General features: G+C 36.5%; 1 protein-coding gene and 1 pseudogene across 6 annotated transcripts in view; both read right to left on the bottom strand.

The window, feature by feature from the left end:
* The window catches only part of FSTL5 (follistatin like 5), an 837,077-nt gene that overhangs the window by 549,713 nt on the left and 262,573 nt on the right, over positions 1-24,791 (bottom strand). For all 6 annotated transcript variants that reach the window (XM_051831718.2, XM_051831717.2, XM_051831719.2 and 3 more), the window contains exon 4: positions 3,134-3,382. In XM_051831718.2, coding sequence (XP_051687678.2) covers positions 3,134-3,382 — 249 coding nt within the window. The remainder of the gene's footprint in view (positions 1-3,133; positions 3,383-24,791) is intronic.
* On the bottom strand, positions 13,935-17,814 carry LOC103352070 (T-complex protein 1 subunit alpha pseudogene; annotated as a pseudogene).

The following is a 24,791-nucleotide window of genomic DNA, read 5'->3' as shown; positions in this document are numbered from 1 at the left end:
TTAGATCTCTACGTTCTTCATGATAGTCAATTAGATACAGAATAGTAAAGACTTGTTAATAGTTTTAAAAATAAATTTTAAAGCACCAGTAACCTTTCAAGGAAGGAGTCAGAAAACTTTTCTTTTGAATGAAATAAAAAATAGTAGAGTTTGAGTGCCATGAGGTCTCTGCTGTAACTACTCAGCTCTCTTTTTAGAGTACAAAAGCACTAAACAACTGGTTGCGGTTACATCCCGTTAAAACTTCACTTTAGAAAAAGCGGATTGTGACCTAAAAAGTAGGACTGGGGCTAGTGTTGTGGTGCAGCAGGATGCAATCCCCGCATCCCATATCAGAGCACGCGTTCGAGTCCCAGACGCTCTGATTCTGACCCATCTCCCTGCTAATGCAGCTGGAAAAGCAGCAGAAAATGGCCCAAATACTTGGGCCCCTGCCACTCATGTGGGAGACCCTGAGAGAGTTCCTGGCTGCTGGCTTAGGTCTGGCCCAGTCCCCAACCATTGCAAGAGTTTAGGAAGTAAAATAGAGGATGGAAGATTTCTTCCTCTCTCTCTCTCTCCCCTCTCTGTCTCTCTGTGTTTCAAATAAAATAAGCCATTAAGAAAAAGTAGGTTTGGCAAATAGGTTCTGATTTGTTGACCCAATTCTAAGGCTCACACAACCCCCTTTTGTTATTCTAAAAGAAGTAAATGCCTTTTCCTTTCTTTCTTTCTTTCTTTTTTTTTTTTTTTTTTTTTAAGTTGTTTGGCTTTGCTATTTAAAAATATATAATTGGGGGGAGGGGAGCTGTGTTGTGTCTTAGCAGGTAAAGCTGTTGCCTGTGATGCCAGCGTCCCATATGGGCACAGGCTGGGCTCCCAGCTGTTCCACTTCCACTTATGACCCAGCTACCTGTTAATGGCCTGGGAAAAGCAATGGAAGATGGCCCAAGTCTTTGGGGCCCCGTCAACCATGTGAAAGACCTGGATGAACTCCTGGCTCCTGGCTTAGTCTGGCCCAGTCCCTGCCCTTGTGGTCATCTGGGGCATGAATCAGTGGGTGGAAGATCCCTCTCTCTCTCTGACTCTCTAACTTCCAAATAAGTACATAAATGTGTATATATAATATATATAAATTTTGATATCAGGATTTGTCATTCTTGAACATGAACTTGATTTTTTTCTTCTACTGGATCATTATGGAAAACAATATAATATGCTGAAGTTCCACACAAAAATGCAATTCACAATCACCAGATTCACTTTAGCCATCACACAATGTCAGGCCTTCAGCTGTATAGACTCTTTACATCAACCTGGCCAAATGAGCACCTACATGACAGGCAAATTGTTTCATTGCCTATTGTTTACACATTCTCTGCTGAAATTATGTCATTTTCTAAGTTAGATGTTAGGCAAAACACCAAAAAAATGAAAAAAAAAATCCACAAATTCTGAAACCTGGGAAACTTGCTAACACGTACTAAATAACTCAGATATTATATACATTTCAATTGTATGGATGATGAGAAAATATTTTGAAGCAAGCAGAAATGTAACAAAAATTCCTAGTAGGATCATGAAAGAGAAAATCTACCGAAGCATTTTTTAATGATGCCCACTGGTAAGGAAGATAATCTATCTTATCTATCCCATGAAGACTTTTCTAGAGTGGCACTAAGCCTAAACATCAGCCACTAAACACAGATTATTTGCCCACAGGATATTTAATATGTAGTTCTAAAAAATCAATTTCTGGGTATCCAGTGAACAAAACCTCAGCTTTATACTACCACTCTAAATTAATATATTTATATAGTTATACATCACATATTATTTACCTTTTTATTATATCAGTGCAGTAGTATTAATTTCTAATGTATACATCAGGTCAGAGTGACAGAAAGGTATTCTATGACATTGTTAAGAGAACAAACTTCAACTATTTATAAACTAGATTTGATAGAAAAAGGGTAATAAATTCATCCTAAAACCAAAATATCTGCAAATATTTCACTGAATGGACTATAGTAACAAAGCATTATCTGACCATAATTTTAAGGTATCCATAATGCACCATTCATTGTAAGTAAACTATTCTTATTATCTTTCTTCTATTATGTGAAGGGATTCTGGTAGCCATAAAGAGTACAGATCATTCTATCTTACATAATTTGAGAACCTCTGTGTATTATTTTTAAATAACAAATAATACTTTATTCTATTAATTTTGAATAAAAGCTAACTTCCAAATCTTGTCTTTAACTTATTAGGTAAGTGAACGTGTACAAGCATAATGCAGTCATACATTTAAGAATGAAACTGTCAAACATGTTTTGAAGAGAAAACATACTTCAGAGTCACTCTGAGCAACTGAGACTTGGAACCAGAAAAAGACCGCAAATCAGGTTGATCAATGACATTAGAATGATGGAAGTTTTACATATTTAATTATGACAATTAACAAGCAAATATTTCTAAAGCATTACCAGTGCAGAATGAACGATGTTAAAGCCATTCAATGCTTTATTTATGTAATGTGCTAAAATTCTGTTTCAAATTACTGATTTGGCACTACTTTCCACAAAAATCAACAAATTCAAGAACCTGCAAGAAAATACTAACATTTTCAAATGTTAAACAATTGTCATTTCAGATACATTATTGCGTTTACCATGAGTTCTTCGTAGTTGTTTCAGTGTGCCACTACAGGCTCTATGTAATCTGAATTACTCTGTGTAAACTGAAACCATCATTTTCAATCAGGAAGAAATGAGATGTTATCACAGCGGGTCTGGCACTCGCTGGTCCCTCAGCTCCTCTCCAGGTGCTTTTAGGAGGATTTGGCCTAACAGATTGAATTGGCCACCCTGCATCCAGGACTTGGAAGCCATATGGTACAATGCTGAAAGCTATATTAAATTTTGAGTCCTAGTTTGGCCAGGTTTATTCTCAAAACTGAATATTGGAATTCATTCATGTAAATTTCCATATATTGCTGCTTACTGCCACAATTAAGCACACTTTATTTTCCTTTTCCTTTTTCAAGCACTTGCTGTTACCAAATAATGCTAGAGTTTAAACTGGAAAACGCTAGTTGAGAATAGAAAAAAAACTGGGGCAGGAAGACACATTAGGTTCAACCTGCATTTACCTTTAAAGAAACAGTCTTCGTTGTGAACAATGGTTATCTTTTGTTGTTTCAGACAAGCGGCTCTGTGAACTTCACAGTGGTTTTCATAGAATTCTCCATCAGACCCACACACAGGTTTATAGTGTCGTTTGCAAACGTCCATGCAGGTGCACTCGGCTTGGCCTGTCTCTCTGCTGATCAGACAGTGTCTTCCCAAGCCACAGTACTTATTTTCACAAGATCCAAAAGGGACATCCTGAATTAGAAACCCTGTAGATGAAAAATAGACAATCATTTGATTCATATGTCCAAATAACCTAGGCATTTCAAAGGACCAAATGAAAAATGTGTTCTAACACAATTGCAGTATAATCAGATATCTGTGTTATTTCAGTAGAGGAGAGAATTGCATCAGAACTCAAAAAAGAATCCAAAATGATGGATTTTTTAAGACTCAACATTCTTCCCATCTCTCCCTGTTCTTGGAGTCTCTTGTCTCTTCTCAGAGAAGTGTGATGCTTAAGGCATTAAAACATATCTCAACATAATGGCATCACAGCAATTAAACACATAGCTGCTGATCCACAGGTTAAGTTCTCTCCAATGATTCGCAAGCTTTAGGCATCTAACAAACCTGTACCTCAGTTTATTCACCTGCAAAATGGGGATAATATATTATATCTTCAGAGAATTATCAAGATTAAAGGGCGTGACATTTAAAAATCTCATTTAGATATTAGTTATTATTATCTCTTCAGAAACATTCAAATGACATCCATATATGAATGAAAACTATTTTAAAAATTAAACAAATGCTAGTGAGAATGTGGGGGAAAAGGTACTCTAGTGAGAATGTAAACTGGTACAGCCACTATGGAAGACAGTATGGAGCTACCTCAGAAATCTGAATATAGACCTACCATATGCCCCAGCCATCCCATTCCTGAGAATTTACCAAGGGAAATGAAATCAGTATATGAAAGAGTTATCTGTAGCCCCATGTCTATTGCAATAAAACTCACAATAACTAAGACATGGAATAAACCCAGATGTCCATCAACTGAAGACTGCATAAAGAAATTACGGTATATGCACACAATGGAATACTACACAATGGTAAAAAAAAAAATGAAATCCTATTGTTTGCAATGAAATGGATGCTACTGGAAAGCACCATACTTAGTGAAATGAGCCAGTTCCAAAAAGACAAATACCATATGTTCTCCCTGATCTCTGGTAACTAATAGAGTACCTAAAAGGTAATCTGTAGAACTGAAATTGACAAACAGTTTTTTTTTTCATATATTTGTTGAACACTTTACTTAGTCTAGGGTTAATCTTATGTGTATAAAGTTAATTTAAAATAGATCTTTGTAAAAAAAAAAACTAAGAATGGGAATAGAAGAGTAGGAGGAAGAAGGGTGGGAGGGAAGGTATGAGGGAGGATAGGGTAAGAAGAATCACTATGTTCATAAATTTGTAAACCTGAAATGCATGAAGTTTGTATACCTTTTAAATAAAAGGTTTCTAGGTAAAAAATTAATTTTATTATTAAATTTGTCTTCATATTTACTCATGCATTTCCAGATGGAATTTGAATTAATAAAATTATTAGGAAAAGATATAGGAAAATAAGCACAATTGATTAGCTAGATTGATATGCTACTGGACAAATTTTTCTACTTTACCATTATTGGTTTTAATGTTCAGTGTAGAAAGTAAGAAGAAGGCCATTAGCCTGAGGCTGTGCCCTGGCTTTGAGTCCGTAACCAACAAATTGCAACCTAACATTGAACACAAATAAATCAAACCAAATTTAGAAATATGTGTGTGTGTGTGTGTGTGTATAACAAATAGCAGGGTTTCAGTCAATCACAAACAGCTGAGCTTCCACCTAACACAGGCATCTAGCTGATCAGACGATACCTATTTACAAATAGAGTAAATGCTTTATCATGCAATGTCTCAGTAAGGCAAAAATCCACCTGCAGCCCTATGTGTTCATTGTTCATTGCTCAAACTATTGGGCAGAGCTATTCTGGGCCTCTTTCCATTATAAATGTTGACAAATGCATGAATCCTCCTTTGATAACATAAACACTCATATTTAATCTCTGTAATTGTTTTCTGTTAAAAATGAAAACACTGAAGGAGTCCAAAATTATATAAATTATAATTATTATATAATAACTAATATGAATGAAGAAAAATATTTCCTAATTGTTGTACCAGCACTTATGCAGATTATCCAATCAATGCATATACAGTCCACAATCAGGCTCTCCTTATTATACAGCAATTTAGTTTACATAATAATGTTACATAATTTGATATTTTATGACTACCAAATAATCAGTTAAGATTTATCAAAAGATTATTTTATTATTTTTTATTACTAAAGAACGAGTCCATTCTACATTTCACTCACAACTCACAAATTTAGGTAGTGCTTTGAATCAACTGAATTTTTCTGCCTTGGGGGAAATGATTTGTTATAACATGTAGACATATCCAGTATACAAGGATACTTCAAATGATTTTTGGAAAATTTGAGTTAAAAGATACATTTATTTTGGAGCAACAGTAGTTTTGAAATACATTGATAATTTTTCCACAACACACATTTTACATAAATGTCAACAAGATTCGTCTTATCTGAGGTGGTAAATTTCCCATAATCTCATCAATGCTCTCCTTAAAGCCTGCACTCCACCTTAGATATAAAAATACAAAATGTCTAAAAGCTGATAAACTATTTTACACTAGCTAGATGTGTTGCATGCAGCTGCTACAACGAAAGAAATTAAAGCTCATAGTATGTAAATTAATAATGAACACATCCTTGCTGGCAGTGTTTATCCATGAGTAACGCTAAACTAAGCTTCAGCTGAGATTCAATCAAACTAATCTGATCAGTATGTCCAAGATTTCTTTTGCATATATTCAATCATATAACACAATAAATGAATTTTAATCAATAACTTAAGTCCTGCTGTCTTAAACCTTGTTAAAATAGCATCCCTCCCCTCAAATTGGCAATATACTTAAGAAGTACATCATTTTATAATTTCTATTCCTTCAGAGAACTACAAAACTGCTGTAAAACAAGGCTGGAATATCAAGACTACATACACAAAGTCATAAAGCAAAATCATTCTACATTGTTCTATGGTGGTCTTTTCATATTCTCAATTACTATGTCATTCTCTTCAGGGAGGCATACCAATACCAACATCTCCACCTGCCTCTATCTAATTATCTACCTATAAATCCATCTATGATACATTTTATCATGCATGTACTTAATAGAGTTGATATAATTTAGAATAGATTTTAATATAGAACAAAGAATTTCTGCTGTTCTAGTGCACAATGAGGTCACTTATAGCTAATAATAATATACTGTGTATTTTTTTAGAAAAGCTAGCAGAAAGGATTAATGTTTGCTCTGACTTTAACTTTATGTACATGTATTGAAACATTATATCATAACATTCCATATATAATTTCATTCTTATGGATCAGTTAAAACAAAAATAAGCTATTAAAACAAGTATATAGAAGAGATCTTCAAAATGCACAGAGAAAAACCATATTATGAAAAAATGTGGTTGTATTTGAAAATATTTGCACTAAACAAAACACAGTTACAATGAAAGCTAATGTCCACGAAATATATTCAGTAAAGTTTCAAAGGAGTGACCAATATTTCTAGTTCACCTGCATTAAGCAAAACTCATAACTTTTAAGTAACATTTACATATTCTAGAAATGGCTTCCAACATACAGAATTAAAAGGCATTTTGATTTTGATTTTTTAAATTTCTCTTTTTCTCCTGACTTTGTATTTTCGTTTGTTTCATAGTAATAGTTATAATACAGTCTTTAAAATGAGTCATTTTTTGCATTTTTATTACAAGTGTGATTTTCGGCAAGTGATTTAAAAATTACTAAGCTTCAGTTTCCCTAACTACAACATACTAGAACTCAATATTATTTAAGTGAATAAAGTGGAGATGATAATAATAAAAAAATACCATATGGTTGCTGAAAGTATTATGTAGGATGACACACTGAAAGTGCATGGATAGGGTAAATATGTGCTTAATATGTGTATTATTATTTTTATGTATTATCATGTATTGCACATGGAATATATTCACTTACACTTATTTGAATAAATATCTTTGACAACTCCAGTTTTATTATAACAATTGGAAACATGTTTAGGGGAGTGTTGAAGCACAGGTTTTGCCAAATAATACCTTTCAATTTTTTAAAAGCAATCACTATATAAGAATTTCTTTCAGTTGCAAAGAAAGCAAAAGAGAGAGAGAGAGAAAGATGAAAGGGAGGAAGAAGGAAGGGAGAAATGAAGGAAGGAGGGTGGGTAGGAAGGAAGGAAGGAAAGGAGGGAGGGAGTAGGCAGAAAAGCGATGGCTATAACTGACATATTCTGGTTAGAATTAAGCATGATGTCTCGGTGACATGGTTCTATTCGCATATGGAAAAACTGTGAAACTCTTCAGTAAATCCAAAATACACTTTCGGAGCACACTACAAATTCTCAGAAAATGTATTCCGTCCTCATAAACTCTGTAGCAAGTGGCTGCTGAGGTAAACACTGGAATGCCCAGAAGACTGAGCACAGTGAGATCTTTCCACGCCCTTAAAGATCCAGAGACATACTTCCTGCTGCTGCTATGAGAAGTTGGTCAAAACAAGGCTGCCTGAAGGAAAGTTTGCCCAGTGTGCCCCAACAGAACAATAATCCATTTGAATAGTCACATAACATGTACTTTAGTGAACTTGAAACTTTTTTCACTATCTTAGATAATCCATTGCAGTTCTTCAAGCACCCTAATATAATTGTGTGATGTATTAAAATGAAAAAGAGATAAATATCAAAAGCATAATTGAAAGAAAAAAGAGAAAGAGAGAGACAGAAAAATGGGGAGCAGGAGAGAGAGAAAGAGAGAGAGAGAGAGAGTGAGCCAGGGATTCAGCTAAATTGAATCCATTCATATTATGGATTATGTTTAATACTAATGAATGATTGCCTGTGGAGAAGACATTGATATGTAATTTCAATAAGTTACATGATTATGAGATCAGTAATTAATATGACAATACATATTTCTTTTTATAATTTATTTTTAAAATTTTGGTATGAAATGAAGCATTTGTATTTTTATGAGATATAGTAAAATATCTCAATAGACACACACAGGATAAACTAATCAGACAAGGCAGTTAGCTATTCCATTTCCTTTATTAACATTTATTTCTTATTTAGAGTCCTTAATCATAAGTCTGAAAGAACACAGAATTGTTTGATTTATTATCTCAAAACTCCTTCCAATATTTTATCTTAATTATTTATTTTACTCTTCCCAAATCCTATCAAAAACCATATTTTATCTTTTTATCTTTATATCATTATCACATTGAGAATAGAATAATACTTAAGCTGATACACTTCAACTGGCAAAAAAAATAAAAAAATGCTTTATTTGGATAATGGGAAAGAGTAGGAAGCCAAAGAAATCCCAGACTATAATAGTCCCCTTAGCATTAAGAAAGACCTTGATACTATAAATAGGTCAGCAAATAGAGACATGCACAAACAGATAGACCATACGTGAATTTATGGCAACTAAGGCCTTCTGCTAGGTGCATAATATTTGTGATTATAAAAAGAAACATAATGTCTAAAATGTTTTAAAACAAGACATGAGGGGCTGGTGCTGTGGCTCAGCGGGCTAAGTTGCTGCCTGCAGCACCAGTATCTCCTATGGATACCGGTTCAAGGACTGCATGCTCTAATTCCAATCCAGTTTCCTGGTAATGCACCTAGGAAAGCATCGGAAGTTGGCCCAGTAGTTGGAACCCTGCCCTGTCATGGGAGGCCTGGTTGAAGCTCCTGACTCCTGGCTTCGGCCTGGCCTAGTCTGGCTACTGCAGCCATTTGGGGAGTAAACCAGCAGCTGGAAGATAGATCTCTCTCTCTCTCTCTCTCTGCTTTTCCCTCTCTCTCTGTAACTCTGCCTTTAAAATAAATAAATAAATCTTTCAAAATCAGTAAAATATTTGAATGACATTGAGAAAAATGTACTTTCTTTTGCATTTAGCTGCCATACTCCTCTATGAACTATGTTTATCCAGGTAATGAATGAGAAAAAAAATCATTTATCTTAAATATGATAAAAGAACAATATAACATGTTTAAAATAATGGTCACGCATTGTAATAGAAGGGTAGAGTTGACCATGTAAGTTTCAAATTTCTTATAATTCTGATTGTTAGGTGGCTAGGCAGATGGCTAATAGATAATTGAAAGGAAAAGCAAGGTTTAGTAATTTCTGTTATAAATTTCACTACTAGAAAAATATATTTTGTTTTTTAAAGTGTTTGTTTATTTTTACACTTTTAAGTTTATTTATTTTTATTTATTTGAAAGGCAGAGAGACAGAGAGAGGAAAAGACTTAGACAGAGATCTTTCTTCTACTGGTTTACTCCCCAAATGCCCACGACAGCAGGGCTGGACCAGGCTGAAATCAGGAGCTATGAACTCTGTGTGTGTCTCCCATGTGGGTGGCAGAGAACTAAGTACCCTTGGCCATCATCTGCTCCCTTCCAGGGATGCTGGATGAGAAATGGAAGTGGCAACTGAACCCAGGCAGCCAGATATGGAATATGGCCATCCCACGTAGTGGCGTATCTCTGTGCCACAAATCCCATCCTTAGTTTTAATTTTAAAACCCACTTTAGTAAGTTACTTTTTAACTAGTTTAATATTTTCCAACTTTACTGAGACAAAATTGATCCCAGTTTATTAAACGAAAAGTAAAGACAGTTTACTGAAAGTACTATACTTTCATGAAGAAAATAAAATTTTTGAAAGCAATTAAACATAAAAATTTAAAAATACACTTAATTTATTTTAAGAAATTTTTTTTTGTTAGGAGAAGGGGTTTTTAAATGTCTAAATATTCACTATTTTAATTAATTCAATTTTGGGGCAGCAGTTTAAGTTTTAGAGCCAAATTGAGTGGAAAGTACAGATAATTCTGATATATCCTCTACTCCCCCTAAACAGACAGCTCCCTGATCCTCAATATCAACCTGCTGTCATATCAGAGGCAATGCTCTTTTATGAATACAGTTTAAGATTTTAATCTCAGTCCTTCGTGAGCCTCTTTCTCTGGTGAGGGTTTTGGACAAGGATAGCTAGCATACTCCGCAATAGTAAGGCATGGAAACTAAGTAGATTTTTCTCAGGTTCAGAACACAGTACTCATTACTAAATCAATTCTGACCCAGTCACATTTTTACTCAAATTCTTTGGGTATTTAGAAAAAATTACTATGCAAAACACTCTTTCTACTCTAATAAACTCATTTCCTTCAGTGCTCCACCTCCAGCCTCCAGCAGCTCTGGTTTAAATCCATCTCATATATAATTCTCCAAATACTCTGTTTATCCCCTGAATCCTCTCAATTCCCCTAGCTTAGGTGTTGGGAATAATTGCAGGCACTTTTTTGGTTATCCATGCTCTTTCATCCCTTCCATAAATAGGAAAAATAAAGTCAACTCATTGCTTTACATAGATAAAGGCAAAAGGCAAAATAACAGACATCACGTTGGAAAGAACTATATCAGCACCTAGAGGAAGGTCATGTAACCCAGTCTAAGCGAGAGGTGCCAGAAAGCATTCTAGAGTCGGAACGGTTGGCTCAATACAGGAACTGGACATGAAAAGAACACTTGCATAGTATGATCATTAAAAATATTTATATGAGCGATGGGGTGGAAGGAGGACAGAGAGAGAGAGAGAGAGAGAGAGAGTTTGTTCTCAGCCACTGGTTCATTTCCTTACATGCTTAAAACATCTTGGGCTGGGCTAGGTTGGAGCAAGGAGCCTGGAACCCAACCCTGGACTTCCCAAGGTGGGTGGCAGGAAACGTGAGTTGTCACCTCCATCTTACAAGCCTGCATTAGCAGGAACCTAGGGTCAGGAGCAAACCAGGCATGAACCCAGATATTCTGATGAGTTACATTAGTCGTAAGTGGCATCTTAACTGCTAGGGAAAATGTCCACCCCACATAGTAGGATATTAAAAGAAAGATATGAACATATGAGCAGGTTGAGATGATGCTGTCAAAGTACAGAAATTATGGTTGAGACTGTTAGATGCTGCTAGAGAATTAAGTTTAGATTGATAATAGGCAGCCTTCACGGTAGGTCAAGGATGTGTCATTGACTCAGTAGGAACTGGTATTTAGCAGTTTTAAGGAATCTAAGTGCAGGGGCTGGTGCTGTGGCATAGTGGGTAAAGCCGCCACCAGCAGGGCTGGCATCCCATATGGATGCTGGTTCAAGTCCAGGCTGTTCCACTTTTGATGTAGCTCTCTGCTATGGCCTGGGAAAGCAGCAGAATGTGGTCCAAGTCCTCGAGCCCCTGTACCCACATGCAAGACTCAAAAGAAGCTCAAGGCTCCTGGCTTCAGATTGGCCCAGCTGCAGTCAATGCAGCCATTTGGGGAGTGAACCAGCAGATAGAAGATCTCTCTTTGGCTTTCTCTCTCTCTCTCTCTCTCTCTCTCTCTCTCTCTCTCTCTGTTTCTCCCTCTCTCTCTCTGCCTCTGTAGCTCTACCTTTCAAATAAACAAATAAATCTTTTTTTTAAAAAAGGAATCTAAATGGAGGGCAGTAAAATAACATATGATAGGAAGTTACTACCATGGTCTAGTTGTAAATAGTGTGAATCAGAACAAATAGAGCTGTAAGATCAAGTTATAGAGGACCATAGTATGAGTTGGAAAGACAGGAGGCAAAGAGGACAGCTTTGTGCAGAACAAAAGGAGTTAAGAGTGGTTATAAATAAAGACTTTTGTGAATAGCATTATGAGCTGTTGAGGGAATTTTTGACCAATTGTTTTAATAGTCTTCTACAATAATGCTTATATTATTATATTAAATATTTATTGAGCATTTAATGTGGTCTATATAAGTTATTTAATTTAATATCATCAAAATTGTATTTCCTATTTTCAAATGAATAAACTGTTGGTCAGAAATATTAAGTTTTTGAATAACAGAGAACCTGAGATTTGTTTCTAAAATCAGGTATCTGTGACTCCAAAGTGCATGGTTTTAAACTCCCTGTTATAGGCTCTCTTGTAGTAGGAGATAAACTTTTCTGTTCACACTGTGGGAAAAAGGTCATTTGCTAAGAGCAATGACATTTTAAAATCGTCATTTTTAGTGAAAGGACATAAATAATTGACTTGAATTGAAATGACATGACCAATGGTATAGTTAAAGTATATTTAACTTGTACCAAAACCCACAAAGTTGCATTATTTTTCTGTAAAACTAGTCTATTCAAATTTAAAAGTGAAAAAGTAATATTATGCAATTATTAGAATAAAGGCTCTACTTATAAAGTATGGGGAAGGATTTGAATGAATAAAAAGCACAGACAATTCAAAATAAAGCACTATAGAATGGGTACCAAGTACAGGGTACAAGCTGTTTAAACGAGGAAAAGGTTTTCAAATTCTCTTTTGGTACATTGTTTTAGTACTTTAAGTCCAACAATTATTTTCCGGTGAAATGTCAATCTATTGTGATAGGAATTTAATAAATAAAAATAGCAAATTCTCGTTCTGTCTACACTATGCATGGAGACTGAAGTCTACAACTTTCAAGATCTTTAATTCTTTTTTATACTGTTATATGCTTTTTAAAATAAGTTCTGATACTTTTCTTTGTCTTACATATACCTGAAAATTCATGGCATAAATATAATTTACACAATATGAAACTAATTTTACTAACAAAAATTATTGTATTGGAATTATCTATAATATATGCCTCTATATTTTAACACTCCATATAGTCTTTGTACCACTTTGACTCATCTCTTTTGTAGCTCTACAACTACCTTGATTTGTCCCATATCTCTTTCTTACTATGATATATTTTTATGATAATCCAATTTTATTTTTTAACTATACCATACTTTTGACTTCTGAGTATCTGAACTCTTCATTCATTCACAATATTTTTAACTCATCACTGAACGGAAGCTCAATTTTTTTTTCAGTTATTTCTATAAATTAATTTATCAATCTACCTGTTTACCTGAGTTGTTTTCTTAGGCTTCCAAGTATTTTGATGTTCTTGCCATTATGGTTTTTTGGTCACATTTAAACCTTTGATAAACTCTTTATAAGTTATACAGGAAAAATACTGTAAAATATCTCAACAAATTACATTTTATAGATGTTTGTATTTGTTATGATAATCTTCTCTAAACATATTCTAATACCTCCATAATATGCTTAGATGATAGCCCTGTATGTTACTGTCTAGTCCATGATGTTGCATGGTTAGGTTTCCGCTCAGAGGAAAGTGTGCATGGCCTGCACCTCTCCTTACTCAGCAGACACAAAAAACTGTGCTGCTGCTTTTCCGAAGCTTCTTTGATTATCCTTTCAGGTTCCCGAGGCCCAGAACCCACTGCACTTCTCTCTCATTGCGTATCTTGTCTCTGTCCATCGTGTTTCTGGAGCCTGTAGGGGTCATGTTATAAGTCTCTGAAGAAAGGTCATTGCTACAGCCTTGAAAAGGATACTAAGACACATGCTATGTCTGTGGACCCCACAGAGCCCTTTACTTTAAGGATAAGAAATGGCTAAATCATAAATATTTATATAATATATAAATATAAATTAATAATAGATAATATATATAGTATATATAAAATATATATTAAATATAGATATATTTTTTGACAAATCACTGTACTTTAATGTGTAATTTCTGAGATACAAGACAATTGCATCTAACATTGTTATAAATAAAGGAGACATCCCATCAGTCATCAAGGGCTCCAGAGAGAACAGCATCTTCGTAGCCTCCATGCTTGTCATCTTTAGTTTCTGGACGTCACTTAATGAGGTCATCAATCTGGAGAATGGTGATTGCAGCCTCTGTGGCAAACTTCAGACTCTATTTCACTATGGTTGGTTCAAACACCCCTGCCTGCTTGTTGTCTCGAGGCTTGCCATTGATCAGAGCAAGGCCAATCCATTTTAGATTTTTCCGTTCTGGGTTCACCTGAGCCTCACTGTGAAAAGCTCTCAACTTTGCAAGCAGATCTGTGGAGTCCCGGGCAGCATTCACGGCCAGCGTGCTAGGGATCATGAGGAGCGACCCTGGGACTCTGCAATAGCCAGCTGCTCCCGGGAGCCCATGCTGGTGGACTAGTTCTCAAGGTACATGGACAGCGCTGCCTCGACAGGGCCCCCACCTGGAGCCACAGACTTTGACTCCAGAACTCTCTTCACCACTCAGAGAGCAGCATGCAGAGAGCGCTCCATCTTGTCACACATGAAGCCGTTGGCACCGTGCAGGATGATGGATGCAGACGTACCAGCCTTAGTGTTTTTGATTAAGATCAGCTCGTCATCACAGATTCTCTCCTGCACCACCTCCTCTGCTTGTCCCAACATCACAGCTTCAAAAGTCTCTTCACTTTCCAAGTTGGCCAGGGTTGACAGAATACTTGCTCCAGAAGCTTTAGCGATTCGCTTAAAACCCCCCTTTAAAACTCTCCTAACTGCCATCGCACCAGCGTCCACAAAATACTTGAGACACAAATCATCAATGCCGCCGGTGGTGAGGATGACACCGGCACCAGTGGCCAAGATCTTCTGAATTCTTTCCTTGGTCATATCTGATTCTCTCTGTCTAACTTGGTCCAATTTTCAGGGTCTGTAATGACCACCTGCACACCAAGCTTCATTTTTGTTTTTTGCAGGCTGAAGTCTAGGCAAGCAATTTTTGCATGAACTATTCTCTTGGGCATGCCCTGAGATCCCACCACACAGTTGAGAGCATAGCCACTGACAAGCATGCTCTCGGTCTGGCTTCTCCCGTGGGCTTTCAGAATATTGATGGAGTTGACTGGGTAGCGAGGCTGGCCTCGTACGTCTGTATATTTAACAGCAAGCACAGCATCTTCCACCAAATTAGAGAAGAAATCTCCATTTATTCCGATGATTTTGGAAGACATTGATGTCTTCGCAGCATTCATCAGGCAATCTCTCCCGAGTTCATCCGTGTTAATAATCAGGTTTTCACTGATATAGCGCACTACTTCCTTGCAAGCAAGCCGGTAGCCACTAATAACTGAAGTGGGGTGAATTTTCTGCTTGACCAGCTCGTCTGCGTTCTTTAGCAGTTCTGCTGCAATGATGATCATGGAGGCGGTTCCCTCTCCAACTTCCTTATCCTGCAGGTCGGCCAGCTCACAGAGCACTTTGGCTGCGGGATGCTCCACCTCCAGCAGCTTCAGGATGGTGGCCCCGTCGCAGAGAGATACACAGTAATACACATTTTTAGAGAAGGGAGACATTCATTTTTTTTTTTTTTTTGACAGGCAGAGTGGACAGAGAGAGAGAGACAGAGAGAAGGGTCTTCCTTTGCTGTTGGTTCACCCTCCAATGGCCGCCGCGGCCGGCGCACCACGCTGATCCGAAGGCAGGAGCCAGGAGCCAGGTGCTTTTCCTGGTCTCCCATGGGGTGCAGGGCCCAAGCACTTGGGCCATCCTCCACTGCACTCCCTGGCCACAGCAGAGAGCTGGCCTGGAAGAGGGGCAACCGGGACAGAATCCGGCGCCCCAACCGGGACTAGAACCTGGTGTGCCGGCGCCGCAAGGCGGAGGATTAGCCTAGTGAGCCGCGGCGCCGGCCGGGACATTCATTTTGAGAGAAAATAATAAGGCTTCCTAATAGAAGTCAGATTTGATCAGGACTTACAAAACACAATTGGGGGCAGGCATTTGGCACAGTGCTTAAGACACTGCTTCAGATGCCCTCATCACTGAGTTTGAGTCCTGGCTCCAATCCCAATTCCAACTCTTTGCTAACGCCTATTCTAGGAAGCAGCAGGTGAGGGCTCAAGTACTTGAGTCCCTGTCACCCATCGTGGAGACCTAGATTGAGTTCTTGGAATATTTTGTATGTTATCCTTATGAATGGTTTCACTATGATAATCCCCTAAATTGATAAGCCAATTTTCTCAATTGGCCCAATATAGAAGGCTTGAAGAATCTTCTACATTTATTTAACTTATTTCTGATTACTACAGGGAAACCACATCAAGACAGCATATTTAGTTTGCTGGATCTTTGACAGATAGCTCTGAAGTAGAGAAGAGTAGGGAAAATCTATCTCCAAATGTGGCTCCTTTTAATAATTACTAGCATTTATGTATAGTAAGTAAAGCATTACCCTTAACATCTTACCTCATTTAATTTTTGTAACAAGCCTATACGTGAATATGGCTTCCTAGTTTACAAATAACAAAGAAACTAGTCCCAAGTAGTTACTTAGCATGTCTTAGGTCACACCATTTGCAGGTGACGGAGCCAGGTCTCAAACACATGACTGCTGGTAATATTGTCCATTACATGATTGTTTCTGGGATTTAAACCAGAACATACATGTGTGTATGTATATATATATGTATATATATACACACACACACACACACACGGAAGTGGAAAATACGGCATCTTGGACTTCAAAGAAAGTTTATCCAGGGAAATGGATAAAAAACTTTATAGGCTCACTTGTATTAGGAATATCTGACCTGGTGTCCAGTTATCTGAGTTTGAAATCTGGTTCCATCAGCCACTAACTATGTAATCTTGGAATTTTATTTTTCTTTATTATTGGTTTTCTGTTCTCATCTGTAAAATGGATATATCAACAGAAATGTCTCACAGAGTTATTATAAATTAATATACATATATAACCCTCAATTTGTGTCTGTCAGATAAGTGCAATATCCATGTCTATTATTAATAGTAGTATCATAGCTGATGATACTGTATTGAATTCTAAGAATGAACCAAAAAAGTAGACAATTAACAAATGAGTCATTATAAAATTTAGGTGCTATTTAAAACTCATTAAATAATACTAAAATTTTAGTTTCCCAGATTTGACCACAAATTCTATCACATTTGATTCTACAGTTTTTGCATCCTGATATTGCAGAATCTATTCATTATGTGTAAAATGCTTTTAAATGATATTTGACCTTCAATTTACTTTGGATCTTCTAGCCATATTGAGTTGATTGTAAGAAATATCTTGTCCACATTGTAAACTGTGGCACAATGGAACTGAAACCCCTCCAGGTACTATTAAATGAGTCTACCTGGCACAGCACCTCTAGTTTTGCTGGGAATTTTCAAACTTTTGCTTATTTATTTGAAAGGCAGACAGAGAAGAAGAAGACAGAATGATGTCCCAATTACTGATTCACATCCCACTTAGCACAGGCCAGGGCCGGCCTAGTTCAAAGCCTCAGTACAGGTACTGAACCCTGGTATCCCACACAGTGGGCACAGACCCATGTACCTAAGGTATACCCTGCTGCCTCCCAGAATGAACATTAGCAGTGGAGTCAGGAGAGGAGCCAGGACTCAAACCTAGACACTCCAGTACAAAAGGCAGGTGTCCCAAATCACATCTTAACCCTTAAACCAAATAGCTGTCCAAACAGGGCATTTGTAAGTGGTCAGAAAAGAGAACACTGGCCAGCGCTGCGGCTCACTAGGCTAATCCTCCACCTGCGGCGCCAGCACACCGGGTTCTAGTCCCGGTCGGGGCGCCAGATTCTGTCCGGTTTCCCCTCTTCCAGGCCAGCTCTCTGCTGTGGCCCGGGAGTGCAGTGGAGGATGGCCCAAGTGCTTGGGCCCTGCACCCGCATGGGAGGCCTGGAGAAGCACCTGGCTCCTGGCTTCAGATCAGCATGGTGCGCTGGCCACAGCACACCGGCCGCAGCAGCCATTGGAGGGTGAACCATTGGTAAAGGAAGACCTTTCTCTCTGTCTCTCTCTCTCACTGTCCACTCTGCCTGTCAAAAAAATTAAAAAAAGAAAAGAGAACACTGAGAGCACTAAGGTTGTAAGAAAACAAAACTTGGACTATTTCTGTCAGCTTTGATTTCCAAAGAATATTTGTGTCCAATTTATTATTGTTCTTAACTACACAACATCAATGAGGCAAAATTCCCTTTCTTCAAAAGTGAGTGTCCAAGAATTCCAACCATCATGGCATCTTTGTGAAAACTTAGCCCTATCCTGCCTCATCTCCACCTGCTTCTCACTGTTCGTCCTCATACATATCAGAACACTGGTAGTCACTGACTGCACCTATGACATGAAAATTCTAATAGACATCTAGTGCCACATAGCTACAGATATCTCTTTAATCAACAATCGGAGGTGATTGAAGGTTGGCCACCATGGAAAGACTGTCCATGGACCTCTTCTAGAGAAGCACAGAGATACGTTCAAGCTGCTGTTTATCCCGCTGCACTTTGCACACATTTCCATTGTACTGACTCCATCTTTTTTGTCCTGTTCCGGTTTCTCTAATTCAAGTTTCATAAAATTGGCCAAAATAACAAATATCCCAATGGTCTAACTGATAATATCAGTGAGATAAATTTTCGCAACATTCACAAATAGTTTTTGTGAAGTTTTCAGAACTTTCCTGGGTTTTTTCATTAGGAACACAAACAACAAGTAGACAAAAGGAAAAAAAAAAGCTAAAAGAAACACAAAACAGGAACTACCTTTACCCAACATATAGCTCCTTCCATGAATAACAGATTTAGATATTGATTACTTAATTTCTATGCCTCTTGGTATTTTGCAAAAGTTAAGAACCATAAAGACAAGTTTCTAAAATGTACATGAGAGAAATGTCAGATTAATTTCTGAGGATCTCTAATTAGATGCATAACTGACTTATCATCAGAAACCCTACAGACTAGGAGAGAATGAAGAGACACAGTCCAAGTCCTAAAAGAAAAAAAAAAAAGACATGTCAACCCAGAATAATGTACCCAACAAAGATTTCATTAATTAATAAAGTTGAAATAAAGATATTACAAAACAAACAGAAATCAAAAGATTTGGCATTATTCGTCCAGCCTTATACATTATATACTTAAGGATTTGCTACACACAGACACAGAAAGATATCATCTTTATGAAAGAATATGTAGGTATAAAGTCTCCTAGTAAAAATAGAAAGGAAATCCAAGCAAATAAAAGGAATATTTATGGAAAAATGGCAAGACTAAGTCATTACTTTTCTATAGTAAACTTGAATATAAATGGCCTCAATTCTCCAACTAAAACATACAGCCTGGTTGAATGGATTAAAAAACAAGACGCTTCTGTTGGCTGGCTGCAAGAAACACGTCTCACCAACAGATTCACACAGACTGAAAGAGAAAGAATGGACAAAAGACATCCCATGCTAACAAAAAACAACAACAACAAAAAAGGGCAGGGGTAGCCACTATAATATAAGGTAATACAAACTTTAACACAAAAACTGTTAAAAGAGACAAAGACAGGCACTTTGCTATGATTAAGGGATCAATTCAACAGGAATTGGACCCCTGCCTGGAAGCATGGCTATTTAAAACAAATGTTTTGTATCTAAAGGCAGACACAGACTATAGTACAAAAATAATGGGGGACTTCAAAACTCTACTTTCATCAATGGACTGATCAACTAGACAAAAAATCAACAAAGAAACATCAGACCTAATCTATACCATGTACCAAATGAACCTAATTGATACCTATAGTACATTTCATCACACATCTACATTCTTTTCATCAGTGCATGGAACTATCTCTAGGTTAGATCATATGCTAGTCTCAATAAACAAAAAAAATCTGAAGCCATGCCATGTGTCTTTTCTGACTACAGTGGAATGAAACTGGAAATTAACAACTTAAGACCCTTTAGAAAATAGGCAAACACACGGAGAATGAACAACTCATTCCCAAATGAACAGTGTCTCATAGAAGAAGTCAAAAGGGTAATCAAAAAATTCCTGAAAACAAATAAATATGACAATGGAACATATGAAAACTTATGGTATACAGCAAAAGCAGTGTTAACAGGGAAATTTATAGCAATTAGTGCCTATTTCAATAAATGGGAAAGGCAACAAATAAATTATCTAAGCTCCTAGATAATCTAAATTATCTCAAAGACCTAAAAAAAAAAAACAAGAACCCAACCCAAAATTACTAGAGGAAATAAATAAATAAATAGAATTAGAAAATAAATAAATAAAACTGAAAAAATATATTCAAAAGATCAGCGATATGAAGAGCTGTTTTTTTTTTTTTTGAAAAAATAAACAAAATCAACACACCATTGTCTCCAAAAAGGGGGAGGGGTGATTAATAAACTCAGAGATGGAAAAAGAGATGTTATAACTGATGCCACAGAAATAAAAAGAATCATTAGGAATTACTACCAACTACATGCCAACAAATTGGCAAATATAGAATAAATGGATAGATTTCTGAACAAATACAATCTGCCAAAATTGAGTCATAAAGACATACAAAACCTTAATAGGCCAATAACCCAGACTGAGACTGAATCAGTAATAAAGACCCTCCCAACATAGAAAAACCCAATATTGGATGGTTTCATTGCTAGACTTTCAAAGAACAACTAACTTCAGTTCTTCTCAAACTATTCAGAACAACTGACAGGGAGGAAATTCTCCCAAACTCCTTCTATGAGGCCAGCATCATCTTAATTCCAAAACAAGAAAAAGAGTTAACAAAGAGCGAGAGCTATCGACTAACATCCCAGATGAACATAGATACGAAAACCTTCAAAAAATACTAGATAATCAATTCCAACAACACAGCAGAAAGATCATTCATGTAGACCAAGTGGGATTTATTCCTGGTATACAGATATGGTTCAAGATATAGAAATCAATAAATGTGAGACATCATATGAACCTACTGAAGAATAAAAACCATATGATTTTTTCAATAGATGCAAAGAAAAGAATTTGATAAAATACAACATTCTTTGATGACAAAAACCATAAGCAAATCGAGTACAGAAGAAGCTTTCCTTAACACAATCAAGGCAATAGATGACAAATTCAAATGCAGCATCAAAAGTTGGAAGCACTTCCACTAAGATTCAGAACCAGATAAGGACAACCACCATTAGCATTGTTGTTCAATATAATTCTGGAAGCTTTGGCCAGAGTCACTGTGAAAAAAAAAAAAAAAAGAAAAGAAAAGAAAGAAAAGTGATATAAACGGAAAGGAGGAAGTCAAACTATCTCTATTTGCAGATTACATGATCTATGTACAGGGAAACCAAAAGACTCCATGAGACTACTGAAACTTATAAAGTTGCAAGATACAAAATCACCACACAAAAATCAATAATCTTTAACAGCTAATGGCATAGCTGAGATAAAACTTGTAAGTTCAGTGCCATTCAAAATGCTACCAAAAAATAAAATTTTAAATACCTTGGAATCAATATAACCAAGGAGGTGAAAGACTTTACAATGAAAATTACAAAACATTAAAGAAAGAAGTAGAAGACTACACCAAAAAATGTAAAAATATCCATGTTCAAGGATTGAAAGAATCAGTATCATCACAATGTCTGTACTACCCAAAGCAACTTACAGGTTCAATGTGATCCCAATCAAAGTATCAATGACATTCATCTTTGATCTAGAAAAAAATGATGTTACATTCATTTGGAAACACAAGAGACCCTTAATAACTAAAGCAATCTTAAACAACAAAAACGTAAGGGGGGGCACCACAATACCAGATTTCAAGACATACTACAGGATAGTTAGCATCACTCAGCCATAAAAAAATATGAAATCCCATCTTTTGCCACAAAAATGGATGCAACTGGATACTATTATGCTTAGTGAAATAAGCCCATCCACAAAAGACAAATATCATATTCTCCTTGATATGCGGTAACCAATATACAGAGTACAAAAAGAGTGAGTGACATATGTGAAATTGATATTTTGAGATTTATTGAATTCTTTATTGAACTGAGGATTAAACTTGAGATTATAAAATAAGCTGAATATGTGTCATTGTAAAAATCAAATGAAAAAATAAGAAAGGAATGAGGAGGGAGGGTGGTAGCATGAGTGGGAGGGAGTGTCAGAAAAGGGGTTTGATTAAGCTCTTACATCTGTATATATGAAATACATGATATTTGTTCATCTTATATAAGTAAAAAAGTTCATGAAAAAGTAGAATTAGGGGCCAGCGCTGTGGTGTAGTAGGTTAATCCTCCACCTGCGGCGGTACTGGCTGCTCCACTTCCAATTCAGCTCTCTGCTAATGGCCTGGGAAAGCAGTGGAAGTTGATCCAAATGCTTGGACCCCTGAACCCACGTGGGAGACCCAGAAGAAGCTCCAGGTTCCTGGATTCAGATCAGCCCAGCTCCAGCAGTTGCAATCATTTGGTGAGTGAACCAGCATATGGAAGACCTTTCTCTCTGTCTTTCCATCTCTGTAATTCTGCCTCTCAAATAAATAAATCTTCAAAAAATGGAATTAAAAGCTAATGCATATTTTCCATGAAAAAAGGAGATGATTTCTTTTACATATCAAAAAGGCATATTATGAAAAACCTAGGCATGTATTTCAAAACATTTTCAACAAAATCAGGATATCTTTTAACTCCTTCCTTTCACAAACTCTTTGAAGTACTGTAACATTTACATATACATAATACACATAGCATAAATATGCATGCATATGTGTATACACTATCATAAATGTGATTTCCTTTTCAGTGTGCTTCTGTTTCACTGTGGTACACTGAAGACATGAACATCACTATTCTCCTTTCTTAATCTCTTCAGAACCATGAAAAATGAAACATTTTCAAATATTTACACAAGGATGAAAATAACCAGAAGAAGAGCTTTTGCATCTAAAGTATTGAAAGCTTGCAAACATAATAATAGTAGGGACTCAATGCAGTCCCGAGAAAGCTGAGTCCCAACTTTGGGATAGGTAAAACTGAAAACCTATTTACTGCAAAGATTCCCCCAGAAGCTCCATAAGAAGTCATTCAATTACTAAATCCTCTCCCTGGTGCAACCCTGGCAGGTGCTAGAATTCTCCAGACTTGGAGCAAAGCCCCCATGGAAACTGAAGAGTGTTCAATGCTGATTGCAGAGAACAGCAGTCTTTTCTCCTGGAAGCCTGGTGCATTCCACCCTAACAGCCCACTAGAATGTTGGTATCAGTCATTGTTACGACTGCTGGGCAGACGATTCAAAGACTTTTCTATGGATACTATTTAAAATGAATATGGGAGTTACCTAAAAGTAATCTACTCATGTCACTCACATGATGTTTACAGCTGAAAAACTTTACCCAGAACTCAGAAATTCCATGTCAGCTTTTTAATATCCCTCTCTTAATCAAGAACAGAAAACCAACAATAAAGGACATTGTTGTAGCAAAACAGGTTGGACTGCCAAGTGTAATGATAGCATGGGCAATGGTTTGAGTCCTAGCTCCTTCACTTCTAATACAGCTCCTTGTTAATGAACCTGGGAAAGCAGTGGAAGATGGCCCAAATACCTGGGCCCCTGCACCCATATAGGAGGCAAAAATAAATCTCCTGACACCTGGCTTCGGCCCCAGTCATTGTGGCCCTTTGGGAGTGAACCAGCAGATCGAAGATCTCTCTCTTTGTTTTTCTGTCTTTCTCTGTAATTCCACCTTTCAAACAAATATTTTCTTTTTATTTTTGTAAGAAAGAAAACCAACAATAACTGGACAACTGAGTAAATATTCTAACACAGAAGAGAGAAGACCAAAATAAACTGATGGAAACAATATGGAAAGAGACTTTCCAGGGACAAAACATTGCACAAACAAAACAGAAGAAACCTGTAATGTACATACATCCCCACAGAAATAAGAAATAGTGGTGAAATAAAAATAAGAAAACATCTACTAAAAGTTAAAAAGTTATTAGAATCTAAAAACCTATTTTTAAATGAAAATTTAATAGGAAGTCTAGAAAATTAAGTTGGCAAATCTTATGGAAAATAATTAGAAAAAAGAAATAATGACACATGGGACAGAAAATATAAAACAATGTAGATATCACTTTCAAAATTCGTAAGTCCAAATAATAAAGGTCCAGATGGAGGCCGACCAAAAACAGATGGTAGGAAATAATTAATAAAATTACTAAAATATTTCCCAGAACTGAAGGACATGAATTGCCAAATTGAGAGAGATCACCCAATGCCCATTAAAATGAATTATAATAGACCCATTACATGACACATTGTGAAATTTAAAAATACTAAAAAGAAAATGATTTTTCTAGTAGCTTCCAGAAAGCATAAAATGCTCAGTCACACAAAATGGATTAGGAATTAAAATTGTTTCTTACTTCTCAGCCGCAATGGCCAAAGCAAGAAGGCCATAAATCTATAGAAACTTTGGAAGGATAAGGATCATGTACTGATGTCCCTGATCCTGTTCTCAAGACTCCTCAGCCAGCTACCGACATCCTTTCTCTCTGTATAGGGATTTATGCACTGACTTATTCCAGACAACGGTAAGCTAGAAGAAAATATTCAGACATCTCCTTCCTATATATTTGCTTAGTTTTTATTGCTTTCTCTATACTGAAGCACTGCCAGTAGCCCAGCTTATTGCAAAACTTGTAGACATTAGGATACATAAATATGATGATTCCTCTAAAATCAACCCAGCCCTCTAGCC

Source organism: Oryctolagus cuniculus, chromosome 8 (assembly GCF_964237555.1).
Source record: "Oryctolagus cuniculus chromosome 8, mOryCun1.1, whole genome shotgun sequence".
NCBI classification, from domain to species: Eukaryota; Metazoa; Chordata; class Mammalia; order Lagomorpha; family Leporidae; genus Oryctolagus; species Oryctolagus cuniculus.
Note: the sequence above shows the minus strand (reverse complement) of the source record. Positions and strands in the feature narration are given on the sequence as shown.